Here is a 12137-nt window from a genome sequence, read left to right on the forward strand (position 1 = left end):
ACATCGGCATCTTTGCGCAAGGTGAAGCTCTCGGAGGGAAAATGGACTCGAAGAAGGAGGTGGGGGCACTCCCACTTCTGGTGGTGATGGGACTCTGTCTCACAAGTGCCCTGGCCACGGCCTCCTCAGCTCCATCAGCTTGGACTCCCCGAGCGTGCTTTTGCTCCGGATGAAAGGTGTGGCAGCAACTGACACTCCCGATGGAGCAGTGCCTTCCTTCTCCATGTCCTGCACACTCAGGTCTGTGTCAGCTTCTCCCCCGGCTGTAGGTTCTCCACACAGAGCCCAGAGAGCCAAAAGAGGAATACCAGTGTTTCCTCTTGCGTGGTCCTTGATCTTTGGAGCCAACCTTGTCATCGCTGGATGCAGTGCTGGGGAGACCGTTGAGACGGCACTGCCACTGCTGCTGCTGCTGCTGACGGCTTCGAGCAGCTAGGCAGCGTTTTCCCTTCCTTCTCTGTATCCCACATTCTGCCCTCTTTTCCCATGTACTGTCAGGTGCTTCTCTGCCACCAGGTGTCAGACTCACAAGCACAGCTCTGTGTTCACTCTTCATTGTCAATGATTCGCATGAGCCACCGGTGCAGATCCACGGACTGACTCATTGCCTGGGAGTGGGCAACCGGATCCATCACCAGGTCGTGGAAGAGATTGTAGTTCCCGGCCATTAGGACGTCTGGGGGCAAACTGATCCCCGCGGGAAGCCTCCGGTTGCCCACAATGAAGTGGTTGAGCTGTCTCATTTGCACACATGCTCGCAGGCTCTTGCTCATATCTAATAGTCTGCTCATAAAATGTCTCCTCCTCCACCATGACGGGGGCAAGATATTCAGGAGGTGCATGAAAACAGTCTTTGCGGTATAGGTAGAAAAACCTAAGCCCACCTGAAGACGGATGAAGAACTGAAGGCATTTCAGGTGCAAGCTGTCAGGGGGGGCCTGCCTGGCGATGTACTTGAAGAACTTCATCTCAGCCACGGCATAGCTCTCCGTCCAGATTGTGCTTGAGGTGTGGTAATGCCTAGGCTGGCTGCTTACAAAGACGTCAGAGTAGCCTTGCCGCACCCCAAACAGCATCTCAATGCGGTAGCTTTCTCTGCCGTTGCTCACCTTGAATTGGCAGGAGCGTGTGGAGGGCAGCAGCATTAAATGCCAATTGTGTGACTGAGGCAAAGCCGGCCAGATCGCCCTCACCAGCTGGCAGAACCAGCGGGCAGTTTTCTGCACGTCCAGGTAGGAGTCCGTGCACAGGGTGTCCAGGAGGCTGGAATCCTGATTGCTCCTCAGCTCCTCCTCGGGCGGGTGCAGGAAGCACTGCATCTTCTTTCCCCGCTGCTCCCTCGAGCAGGTGCACTCCCGCTGCACGCGGATGCGGAAGTTCCTCACGTGCGTCTGCCCTGCAGTGTCCAGCTCCACGTGGAAGCTGTGCCCTCGCGGAGAAGTCATGGGGATCAGCACCTGGTACACAACATCCTGCTCACGGGGACTCCAACCTTCGAAGGCACTGCCCACCCCAATGGCTGGCTCCAGGACTGGGAAGAAACTGTTGGACAAGACGAGTCGAAAGTAAATTGCATAGTTTTCCATCAGGGCACTTGTCCACTTGCATCCTTTCTTCAGGTTCTGTACAGGCCACCGAATGCGCTCCAGTACCCTTCTTCCCATGTCATCGTAAGGATCACGATTATCAAATTCATTTCCAACAACACCTTCTGCATTTGCAGCAACATCATTGCCTTCCTGGGCATTGCCATCATCATTGTTTTCCTCCCCATTCTCATCATTGCCTTCTTCATTTCCAGCAGCTTCTTCGTTTGCATCCACGTTTCTGCCTTCCTCTTCATTTGCACCCCCATTTTCTTCTGCATGCTCCTCTCTCCTCAGGCTCCTTTTCCTCCAGATGGACCACAGGGCCAAGAGAAGGAGCAGGAGCCCAGCAAGAGCCCAAACCTGCCCGTGCTGCAAGGCAGGCCAGAGCAGGTCTCCCCAGGCCCCAGCACCTTGCCTCAGGACCAGCTGCTCCACCTCGCGCTCCAGACGAATTTTCTCCTCTTCCTGCAGCTTTGCACGCGCCTCCATCCGCAGACATATAACCTCGTCCAAGCCGTCACCCACGGGCTGTGGGTACTGGAGTACTTTTTGCAAGAGCAAGAACCACAGTACCCGGATATCCATGGCCTGCAGGAGGAGGGACAGAAGGCCTTCAGTGGCACTGCCAGGGATGCAGCTGGCAGTGGGGATATGCAGGGATGGCAATGCCAGGGATCTGGGGGCACAAAGGACAGGGTCCCAGACAGCAGGCAAGCAGCGGGGCACGTCCCACTGCCCAAGCAGCAGCAGCACTGCGGCGGTGCGTGTCCTCCTGTGCCACGCTAGCCCCTGACACGCCCCCACAGGATATCGGTGGGCTCTTTATGCCAGCCGCTCTGCCACTGAACTGTGGTGGAGACAATGAGAGGCGGGACTCTCGGAGGATTCAGCTGGGTTTTGGCTTTATTGAGGGGATCCTCGCCTTCAGCCCAGCGCCTCAGAGAGACCTTGAGCCTCCGACAACAGGGGGTTTTAAACGAGAGGTGAGACTCAGGGTGGGTTTACACAGGTCCAATGGGGAAAGGGAGGAGGGGATTCATTAGCAAAACGGACATTGACAAAAACCAGTAGCAAAAGACTGGGAGGGGAGAACCCTCCAGCCAGCCAGTCACCTGGAAGCTCCTATCGAAGCTTCCAGACCTGGGGGACAGGCCCTGGGTGACTGGCAGGGAGGAGGAATCTCCCTGAGGGATGATAGACAGGCAACCAAGGTGGGAAAGGGTAGCCAATAGGATGCTGTAACTGGGGAGACAGGGAGAGGCAGAGGGGGAGGTTGTGCCATGAGGGAGACTAAAAATAGAACTGGGGTACAGTGAACTGAACTGAAATACATGGAACCAAAGTACATAGAACAACTGCAATACGTTAACTTTACATAAACTTCTTGCACCGCCACACGGCACGGTGCTCTGCCCAAGGCTCTGCCATGAGGGGCTGTCCCTGCATGCAGGGGAAAAACCCAAGCCCGGCTGCAGCCTCTCTGACTTGTCCCCAGCCCAGCCTCCCCGCCATGTGTGCACTCACCGCTTGCCCGAGCAATACAGGGCCAGCCTTACATGCTGGGGCCTTTAATAGCTGCTCCCACTGTGACATGTCCCCTGTGATGTCACAGGTGCCACAGTAAACCATAGCCAGGCCAGCCACGCCCTTTGTCCCCACCCCAGCTCAGCCACTCACAGTGGCCCTGGTGGACTGCTTAAGGCAGCCTTTGAGTGAATCTTCTTCAAAGAACTTCTCTTGCTCTTCCCTTTGTCCTGCCCTCCCTTGGCAATCTCATACATATCCATGTTGCAAGGCAGCCTTGAGGATCACTGGGTCCAAGACTTGACCCCATGCAGAGCTACAGTTAAATCTCTGACTCGTCCAGCTTGGAAAAGACCCTGAAGATCACACGGTGCAGCTGCCAACTCAATGCTGCCTACTCCACCAACCTGCCGCACCCCCAAATGCCACATCCACATGACTTTCAAATCCCTCTGGGGGTGCTGACTCAGTCATTTCCCTGAGCAGACTGTTCCTGAGCCTGATATCCTTTTGCTGAAAGGCTCCAATCTTGTGCTCCTGTGGCACAACTTGTGGTCATTTCCTCTGGTCATATGGCTTGTTCCACGGGCAGATATAATGACCCTGACCTGGCCACAACCTCCCTTCAGAGAGCTGTGGAGAACTATAAGGTCCCCCGTGAGGCACTTTTCCACTTTGCTAAACACCCACAACTCCCTCAGCCCTTCTTCATCAGACTTGTGCTCCAGGCCATTCCCCAGCTCCATTCCCCAGCTCCATTCCCCTTCTATGCACACACTCAAGCACCTGCACGTCTTTCTTCTTGTCAGGGGGCCAAAACAGAAGGCAGGATTCGAGGTACAGCCTCACCGCTGCCCTCTGGGGGAGGACAATCGCAGCTATGCTCCCGCAGGCCACACTGCTTCTGACAGAAGCTGGAATGCCATTGGCTTCTTGCCAATTTCCAGCCCCTCTTCCCCCAGCCCACAGCACTGCAGGGGCTGGGAGAGGCCAAACGCAGCACCCAGCCCTTTGCCTTCTCGTGTCTCATACACGTGCACTTGACCCATCAATGACACCTGACCAGACCCCTGAGCAGAGCCTTCCTACCCTCAGGCAGATCAACAGCCCTGCCCTACTCCATTTGCATTTAGATTTCATTCCATTCACCTACTTTCACTCTAAACCTTCTCCTCACTGACAGCACAAGGGCCAGTGGCTTCCCACTGACAGAGGGCAGGGTCAGGCTGCAGATGTGGAAGAAATTCCTGCCTCTGAGGCTGCTGAGGCCCTGGCCCACACTGCCTACAGCAGCTGGGGCGGCCGGCTTGGACAGGGCCTGCAGCAACGCGGCTCAGTGGAAGGAGGCCCTGCCCTTGGCAGCAGGGCTGGAACAAGATCATTTCTAAGGAGCCTTCCAAGCCAATCCGTTCTGTGATTCTCTGTCATCACAGGGGCCGGGGGCAGCTGGCCTTCCTTTCTCAGTACAACCAGTTCAGCACTGTCAGTCTGGCTGACTTCAAGGACAGAGTTCACAAACCCACATTCACAACTTGTGGGATTTACCAATACTCTAGGTGGGCTTGAAATCAAGAAAGTCTCGCACGATCCAGATTCTGGAATATTGTAGTTTATTGAATCAAGGGCAAAGCCGTTTCCGCCTTGCCACTCAGAAATGCACTAACTATGGAACATAATCAAGTGTCCTCAACAGACAGGGACACAATCTATGGCTTGAATTCAATTTAAAAAAAGAATACCCTATATGTAACATAGATTTTATATGTATATATATATATATATATATATATATATATATACACAGAGACATGTATGACACATATGTAATACATATGTTATAGATGGTAGAAATAGATCTATTTCATAAAAATCTTTCCAGATCTAAATGCACTAAGAGCATTCATACCTTTCATAAGAGATAGCGACACTAAATACGTGCTGTATTGTGTTGTTTAAACATAATTACATATTCAACCCTTAAGAATCATTTTGATCATGATATACTAATAGCATATTTCGTATCTTCTATATGAAGAGATACATATACTAATATAATATTTACATACTTCCACATATACTTATATACTTCCATCTATACTAATATATGATTTATATTAGTATTTTGGCTTTTTTAGATTTTACTTTTTGATATGGTAATCGATAAGCTTTAGAGTATATCATATGTATACACAATATGTATACATCTGTTGTAAATAAAGGGCCAGGAGACCTTCTGCTCCCTTCTTTATGCCTTTATTAGAGGAGGGCCTAGAGGTGGGGGTTCGGGGTGCGCGCCGCCGCCGCTGCTTCCAATGGTCGACGCTCAGGAGGAGGATCACGCAGGCCTGTCGCTGCCGGCAGGACTGAAGCCTCTATCCTCGCAGGGATCGTCCAGAGACCTAATGTTGGCTCAGTAGTCTAGGGGGTTCCTCTCGCTCGAGTGCTGTTTAAGTTACGGGGACCCACTCTTTAAGCTGAATCTGACTCCTGGGGTCTTGGTTGTTCCCATAGTGTGAGGGTCTTTCATTCTTCTTGGCGTGGCTCGTTGTTTAAGGGTCGTTTTTCTTGGGCCGTAGTATGATTTTCAATATGCAAATTTGCGCAAGGCCTCCTGGGAGTCCGGGAGTTGGTTTCTAGGGAGCAGCGGCTGGATTACCCGACGAGTTGGAAGGGGGCAAAGGGGTACAGAAGACTAAAGGTAGGAGAATAAGCATATAAAACAGGGGAGAACCCTTTAACAATGAACTTTTGGGGGAAAGGGGTAAGTACATCAATTGGGACTTGAACTGGGGTTGGAACCAGAACCAGCAAGTACATAAATCAAGGGGTTTTAACTGGGGTAGGAACATTAATTTTATTCATAACATATCTATATGAAATGCTATATGAAATGAAGACCTAGATCCTTATCTATACAAAATTTCAGGTCAGCTGCGACACAGTTGGTACAACGCTGGCCTAAAGGTTTCCCTTCCAGGGACGAGGAGAAACACCGTCCACTGACTGATCTCGGGCAGTGCCCAGAGATTGTGGAGTCTCCCTCAGCAGAGATCATCAACACCCACGTGGATGCGATCCTTTGCAACGCACATCAGGAAGACCCTGCTGGAGCAGCCCTGAACCAGATGATGCCACCGCTGCTCCTTTCCAACATTCACTCGTCTGGGCTTATGACATCGGCATCTTTGCGCAAGGTGAAGCTCTCGGAGGGAAAATGGACTCGAAGAAGGAGGTGGGGGCACCCCCACTTCTGGTGGTGATGGGACTCTGTCTCACAAGTGCCCTGGCCACGGCCTCCTCAGCTCCATCAGCTTGGACTCCCCGAGCGTGCTTTTGCTCCGGATGAAAGGTGTGGCAGCAACTGACACTCCCGATGGAGCAGTGCCTTCCTTCTCCATGTCCTGCACACTCAGGTCTGTGTCAGCTTCTCCCCCGGCTGTAGGTTCTCCCCACAGAGCCCAGAGAGCCAAAAGAGGAATACCAGTGTTTCCTCTTGCGTGGTCCTTGATCTTTGGAGCCAACCTTGTCATCGCTGGATGCAGTGCTGGGGAGACCGTTGAGACGGCACTGCCACTGCTGCTGCTGCTGCTGACGGCTTTGAGCAGCTAGGCAGCGTTTTCCCTTCCTTCTCTGTATCCCACATTCTGCCCTCTTTTCCCATGTACTGTCAGGTGCTTCTCTGCCACCAGGTGTCAGACTCACAAGCACAGCTCTGTGTTCACTCTTCATTGTCAATGATTCGCATGAGCCACCGGTGCAGATCCACATACTGACTCGTTGCCTGGGAGTGGGCAACCGGATCCATCACCAGGTCGTGGAAGAGATTGTAGTTCCCGGCCGTTAGGACGTCTGGGGGCAAACTGATCCCCGCAGGAAGCCTCCGGTTGCCCACAATGAAGTGGTTGAGCTGTCTCATTTGCACACATGCTCGCAGGCTCTCGCTGATACCTATTAGTCTGGTCACAAAATGTCTCCTCCTCCACCATGACAGGGGCAAGATGTTCAGGAGGTGCATGACAATGGTCTTTGTGGTATAGGTAGAAAAACCTAAGCCCACCTGAAGACGGATGAAGAACTGAAGGCATTTCAGGTGCAAGCTGTCAGGGGGGGCCTGCCTGGCGATGTACTTGAAGAACTTCATCTCAGCCACGGCATAGCTCTCCGTCCAGATTGTGCTTGAGGTGTGGTAATGCCTAGGCTGGCTGCTTACAAAGACGTCAGAGTAGCCTTGCCGCACCCCAAACAGCATCTCAATGCGGTAGCTTTCTCTGCCGTTGCTCACCTTGAATTGGCAGGAGCGTGTGGAGGGCAGCAGCATTAAATGCCAATTGTGTGACTGAGGCAAAGCTGGCCAGATCGCCCTCACCAGCTGGCAGAACCAGCGGGCAGTTTTCTGCACGTCCAGGTAGGAGTCCGTGCACAGGGTGTCCAGGAGGCTGGAATCCTGATTGCTCCTCAGCTCCTCCTCGGGCGGGTGCAGGAAGCACTGCATCTTCTTTCCCCACTGCTCCCTCGAGCAGGTGCACTCCCGCTGCACGCGGATGCGGAAGTTCCTCACGTGCGTCTGCCCTGCAGTGTCCAGCTCCACGTGGAAGCTGTGCCCTCGCGGAGAAGTCATGGGGATCAGCACCTGGTACACAACATCCTGCTCACGGGGACTCCAACCTTCGAAGGCACTGCCCACCCCAATGGCTTGCTCCAGGACTGGGTAGAAACTATTGGACAAGACGAGTCGAAAGTAAATTGCATAGTTTTCCATCAGGGCACTTGTCCACTTGCATCCTTTCTTCAGGTTCTGTACAGGCCACCGAATGCGCTCCAGTACCCTTCTTCCCATGTCATCGTAAGGATCACGATTATCAAATTCATTTCCAACAACACCTTCTGCATTTGCAGCAACATCATTGCCTTCCTGGGCATTGCCATCATCATTGTTTTCCTCCCCATTCTCATCATTGCCTTCTTCATTTCCAGCAGCTTCTTCGTTTGCATCCACGTTTCTGCCTTCCTCTTCATTTGCACCCCCATTTTCTTCTGCATGCTCCTCTCTCCTCAGGCTCCTTTTCCTCCAGATGGACCACAGGGCCAAGAGAAGGAGCAGGAGCCCAGCAAGAGCCCAAACCTGCCCGTGCTGCAAGGCAGGCCAGAGCAGGTCTCCCCAGGCCCCAGCACCTTGCCTCAGGACCAGCTGCTCCACCTCGCGCTCCAGACGAATTTTCTCCTCTTCCTGCAGCTTTGCACGCGCCTCCATCCGCAGACATATAACCTCGTCCAAGCCGTCACCCACGGGCTGTGGGTACTGGAGTACTTTTTGCAAGAGCAAGAACCACAGTACCCGGATATCCATGGCCTGCAGGAGGAGGGACAGAAGGCCTTCAGTGGCACTGCCAGGGATGCAGCTGGCAGTGGGGATATGCAGGGATGGCAATGCCAGGGATCTGGGGGCACAAAGGACAGGGTCCCAGACAGCAGGCAAGCAGCGGGGCACGTCCCACTGCCCAAGCAGCAGCAGCACTGCGGCGGTGCGTGTCCTCCTGTGCCAGGCTAGCCCCTGACACGCCCCCACAGGATATCGGTGGGCTCTTTATGCCAGCCGCTCTGCCACTGAACTGTGGTGGAGACAATGAGAGGCGGGACTCTCGGAGGATTCAACTGGGTTTTGGCTTTATTGAGGGGATCCTCGCCTTCAGCCCAGCGCCTCAGAGAGACCTTGAGCCTCCGACAACAGGGGGTTTTAAACGAGAGGTGAGACTCAGGGTGGGTTTACACAGGTCCAATGGGGAAAGGGAGGAGGGGATTCATTAGCAAAACGGACATTGACAAAAACCAGTAGCAAAAGACTGGGAGGGGAGAACCCTCCAGCCAGCCAGTCACCTGGAAGCTCCTATCGAAGCTTCCAGACCTGGGGGACAGGCCCTGGGTGACTGGCAGGGAGGAGGAATCTCCCTGAGGGATGATAGACAGGCAACCAAGGTGGGAAAGGGTAGCCAATAGGATGCTGTAACTGGGGAGACAGGGAGAGGCAGAGGGGGAGGTTGTGCCATGAGGGAGACTAAAAATAGAACTGGGGTACAGTGAACTGAACTGAAATACATGGAACCAAAGTACATAGAACAACTGCAATACGTTAACTTTACATAAACTTCTTGCACCGCCACACGGCACGGTGCTCTGCCCAAGGCTCTGCCATGAGGGGCTGTCCCTGCATGCAGGGGAAAAACCCAAGCCCGGCTGCAGCCTCTCTGACTTGTCCCCAGCCCAGCCTCCCCGCCATGTGTGCACTCACCGCTTGCCCGAGCAATACAGGGCCAGCCTTACATGCTGGGGCCTTTAATAGCTGCTCCCACTGTGACATGTCCCCTGTGATGTCACAGGTGCCACAGTAAACCATAGCCAGGCCAGCCACGCCCTTTGTCCCCACCCCAGCTCAGCCACTCACAGTGGCCCTGGTGGACTGCTTAAGGCAGCCTTTGAGTGAATCTTCTTCAAAGAACTTCTCTTGCTCTTCCCTTTGTCCTGCCCTCCCTTGGCAATCTCATACATATCCATGTTGCAAGGCAGCCTTGAGGATCACTGGGTCCAAGACTTGACCCCATGCAGAGCTACAGTTAAATCTCTGACTCGTCCAGCTTGGAAAAGACCCTGAAGATCACACGGTGCAGCTGCCAACTCAATGCTGCCTACTCCACCAACCTGCCGCACCCCCAAATGCCACATCCACATGACTTTCAAATCCCTCTGGGGGTGCTGACTCAGTCATTTCCCTGAGCAGCCTGTTCCTGAGCCTGATATCCTTTTGCTGAAAGGCTCCAATCTTGTGCTCCTGTGGCACAACTTGTGGTCATTTCCTCTGGTCATATGGCTTGTTCCACGGGCAGATATAATGACCCTGACCTGGCCACAACCTCCCTTCAGAGAGCTGTGGAGAACTATAAGGTCCCCCGTGAGGCACTTTTCCACTTTGCTAAACACCCACAACTCCCTCAGCCCTTCTTCATCAGACTTGTGCTCCAGGCCATTCCCCAGCTCCATTCCCCAGCTCCATTCCCCTTCTGTGCACACACTCAAGCACCTGCACGTCTTTCTTCTTGTCAGGGGGCCAAAACAGAAGGCAGGATTCGAGGTACAGCCTCACCGCTGCCCTCTGGGGGAGGACAATCGCAGCTATGCTCCCGCAGGCCACACTGCTTCTGACAGAAGCTGGGATGCCATTGGCTTCTTGCCAATTTCCAGCCCCTCTTCCCCCAGCCCACAGCACTGCAGGGGCTGGGAGAGGCCAAACGCAGCACCCAGCCCTTTGCCTTCTCGTGTCTCATACACGTGCACTTGACCCATCAATGACACCTGACCAGACCCCTGAGCAGAGCCTTCCTACCCTCAGGCAGATCAACAGCCCTGCCCTACTCCATTTGCATTTAGATTTCATTCCATTCACCTACTTTCACTCTAAACCTTCTCCTCACTGACAGCACAAGGGCCAGTGGCTTCCCACTGACAGAGGGCAGGGTCAGGCTGCAGATGTGGAAGAAATTCCTGCCTCTGAGGCTGCTGAGGCCCTGGCCCACACTGCCTACAGCAGCTGGGGCGGCCGGCTTGGACAGGGCCTGCAGCAACGCGGCTCAGTGGAAGGAGGCCCTGCCCTTGGCAGCAGGGCTGGAACAAGATCATTTCTAAGGAGCCTTCCAAGCCAATCCATTCTGTGATTCTCTGTCATCACAGGGGCCGGGGGCAGCTGGCCTTCCTTTCTCAGTACAACCAGTTCAGCACTGTCAGTCTGGCTGACTTCAAGGACAGAGTTCACAAACCCACATTCACAACTTGTGGGATTTACCAATACTCTAGGTGGGCTTGAAATCAAGAAAGTCTCGCACGATCCAGATTCTGGAATATTGTAGTTTATTGAATCAAGGGCAAAGCCGTTTCCGCCTTGCCACTCAGAAATGCACTAACTATGGAACATAATCAAGTGTCCTCAACAGACAGGGACACAATCTATGGCTTGAATTCAATTTAAAAAAAGAATACCCTATATGTAACATAGATTTTATATATATATATATATATATATATATATATACACACACAGACATGTATGACACATATGTAATACATATGTTATAGATGGTAGAAATAGATCTATTTCATAAAAATCTTTCCAGATCTAAATGCACTAAGAGCATTCATACCTTTCACAAGAGATAGCGACACTAAATACGTGCTGTATTGTGTTGTTTAAACATAATTACATATTCAACCCTTAAGAATCATTTTGATCATGATATACTAATAGCATATTTCGTATCTTCTATATGAAGAGATACATATACTAATATAATATTTACATACTTCCACATATACTTATATACTTCCATCTATACTAATATATGATTTATATTAGTATTTTGGCTTTTTTAGATTTTACTTTTTGATATGGTAATCGATAAGCTTTAGAGTATATCATATGTATACACAATATGTATACATCTGTTGTAAATAAAGGGCCAGGAGACCTTCTGCTCCCTTCTTTATGCCTTTATTAGAGGAGGGCCTAGAGGTGGGGGTTCGGGGTGCGCGCCGCCGCCGCTGCTTCCAATGGTCGACGCTCAGGAGGAGGATCACGCAGGCCTGTCGCTGCCGGCAGGACTGAAGCCTCTATCCTCGCAGGGATCGTCCAGAGACCTAATGTTGGCTCAGTAGTCTAGGGGGTTCCTCTCGCTCGAGTGCTGTTTAAGTTACGGGGACCCACTCTTTAAGCTGAATCTGACTCCTGGGGTCTTGGTTGTTCCCATAGTGTGAGGGTCTTTCATTCTTCTTGGCGTGGCTCGTTGTTTAAGGGTCGTTTTTCTTGGGCCGTAGTATGATTTTCAATATGCAAATTTGCGCAAGGCCTCCTGGGAGTCCGGGAGTTGGTTTCTAGGGAGCAGCGGCTGGATTACCCGACGAGTTGGAAGGGGGCAAAGGGGTACAGAAGACTAAAGGTAGGAGAATAAGCATATAAAACAGGGGAGAACCCTTTAACAATGA

At 52.4% G+C, this 12137-nt stretch overlaps 2 protein-coding genes across 2 annotated transcripts; both read right to left on the minus strand.

Annotated features, from left to right (window-relative positions):
* Positions 1 to 545: 545 nt before the first annotated feature.
* On the minus strand, positions 546 to 2093 carry LOC136291620 (inositol 1,4,5-trisphosphate receptor-interacting protein-like 1). Its single transcript, XM_066186783.1, has one exon. The coding sequence runs from the start codon at positions 2076 to 2078 to the stop codon at positions 546 to 548; it is 1533 nt and encodes a 510-aa protein (XP_066042880.1). The 5' UTR covers positions 2079 to 2093.
* Positions 2094 to 6831: 4738 nt separating this feature from the next.
* On the minus strand, positions 6832 to 8379 carry LOC136291621 (inositol 1,4,5-trisphosphate receptor-interacting protein-like 1). Its single transcript, XM_066186784.1, has one exon. The coding sequence runs from the start codon at positions 8362 to 8364 to the stop codon at positions 6832 to 6834; it is 1533 nt and encodes a 510-aa protein (XP_066042881.1). The 5' UTR covers positions 8365 to 8379.
* Between the last annotated feature and the right edge of the window lie 3758 nt (positions 8380 to 12137).

Source organism: Chamaea fasciata, unplaced genomic scaffold (genome assembly GCF_029207755.1).
Source record: "Chamaea fasciata isolate MVZ Bird 193981 ecotype frontalis unplaced genomic scaffold, bChaFas1.0.hap1 SCAF_7, whole genome shotgun sequence".
In the NCBI taxonomy this organism is placed as follows: Eukaryota; Metazoa; Chordata; class Aves; order Passeriformes; family Sylviidae; genus Chamaea; species Chamaea fasciata.

Excerpts from the sequence above, each read along its gene's own strand:
- LOC136291620 (XM_066186783.1), bottom strand. The coding sequence starts at position 2,078 with ATGGAGGCGCGTGCAAAGCTGCAGGAAGAGGAGAAAATTCGTCTGGAG.
- LOC136291621 (XM_066186784.1), bottom strand. The coding sequence starts at position 8,364 with ATGGAGGCGCGTGCAAAGCTGCAGGAAGAGGAGAAAATTCGTCTGGAG.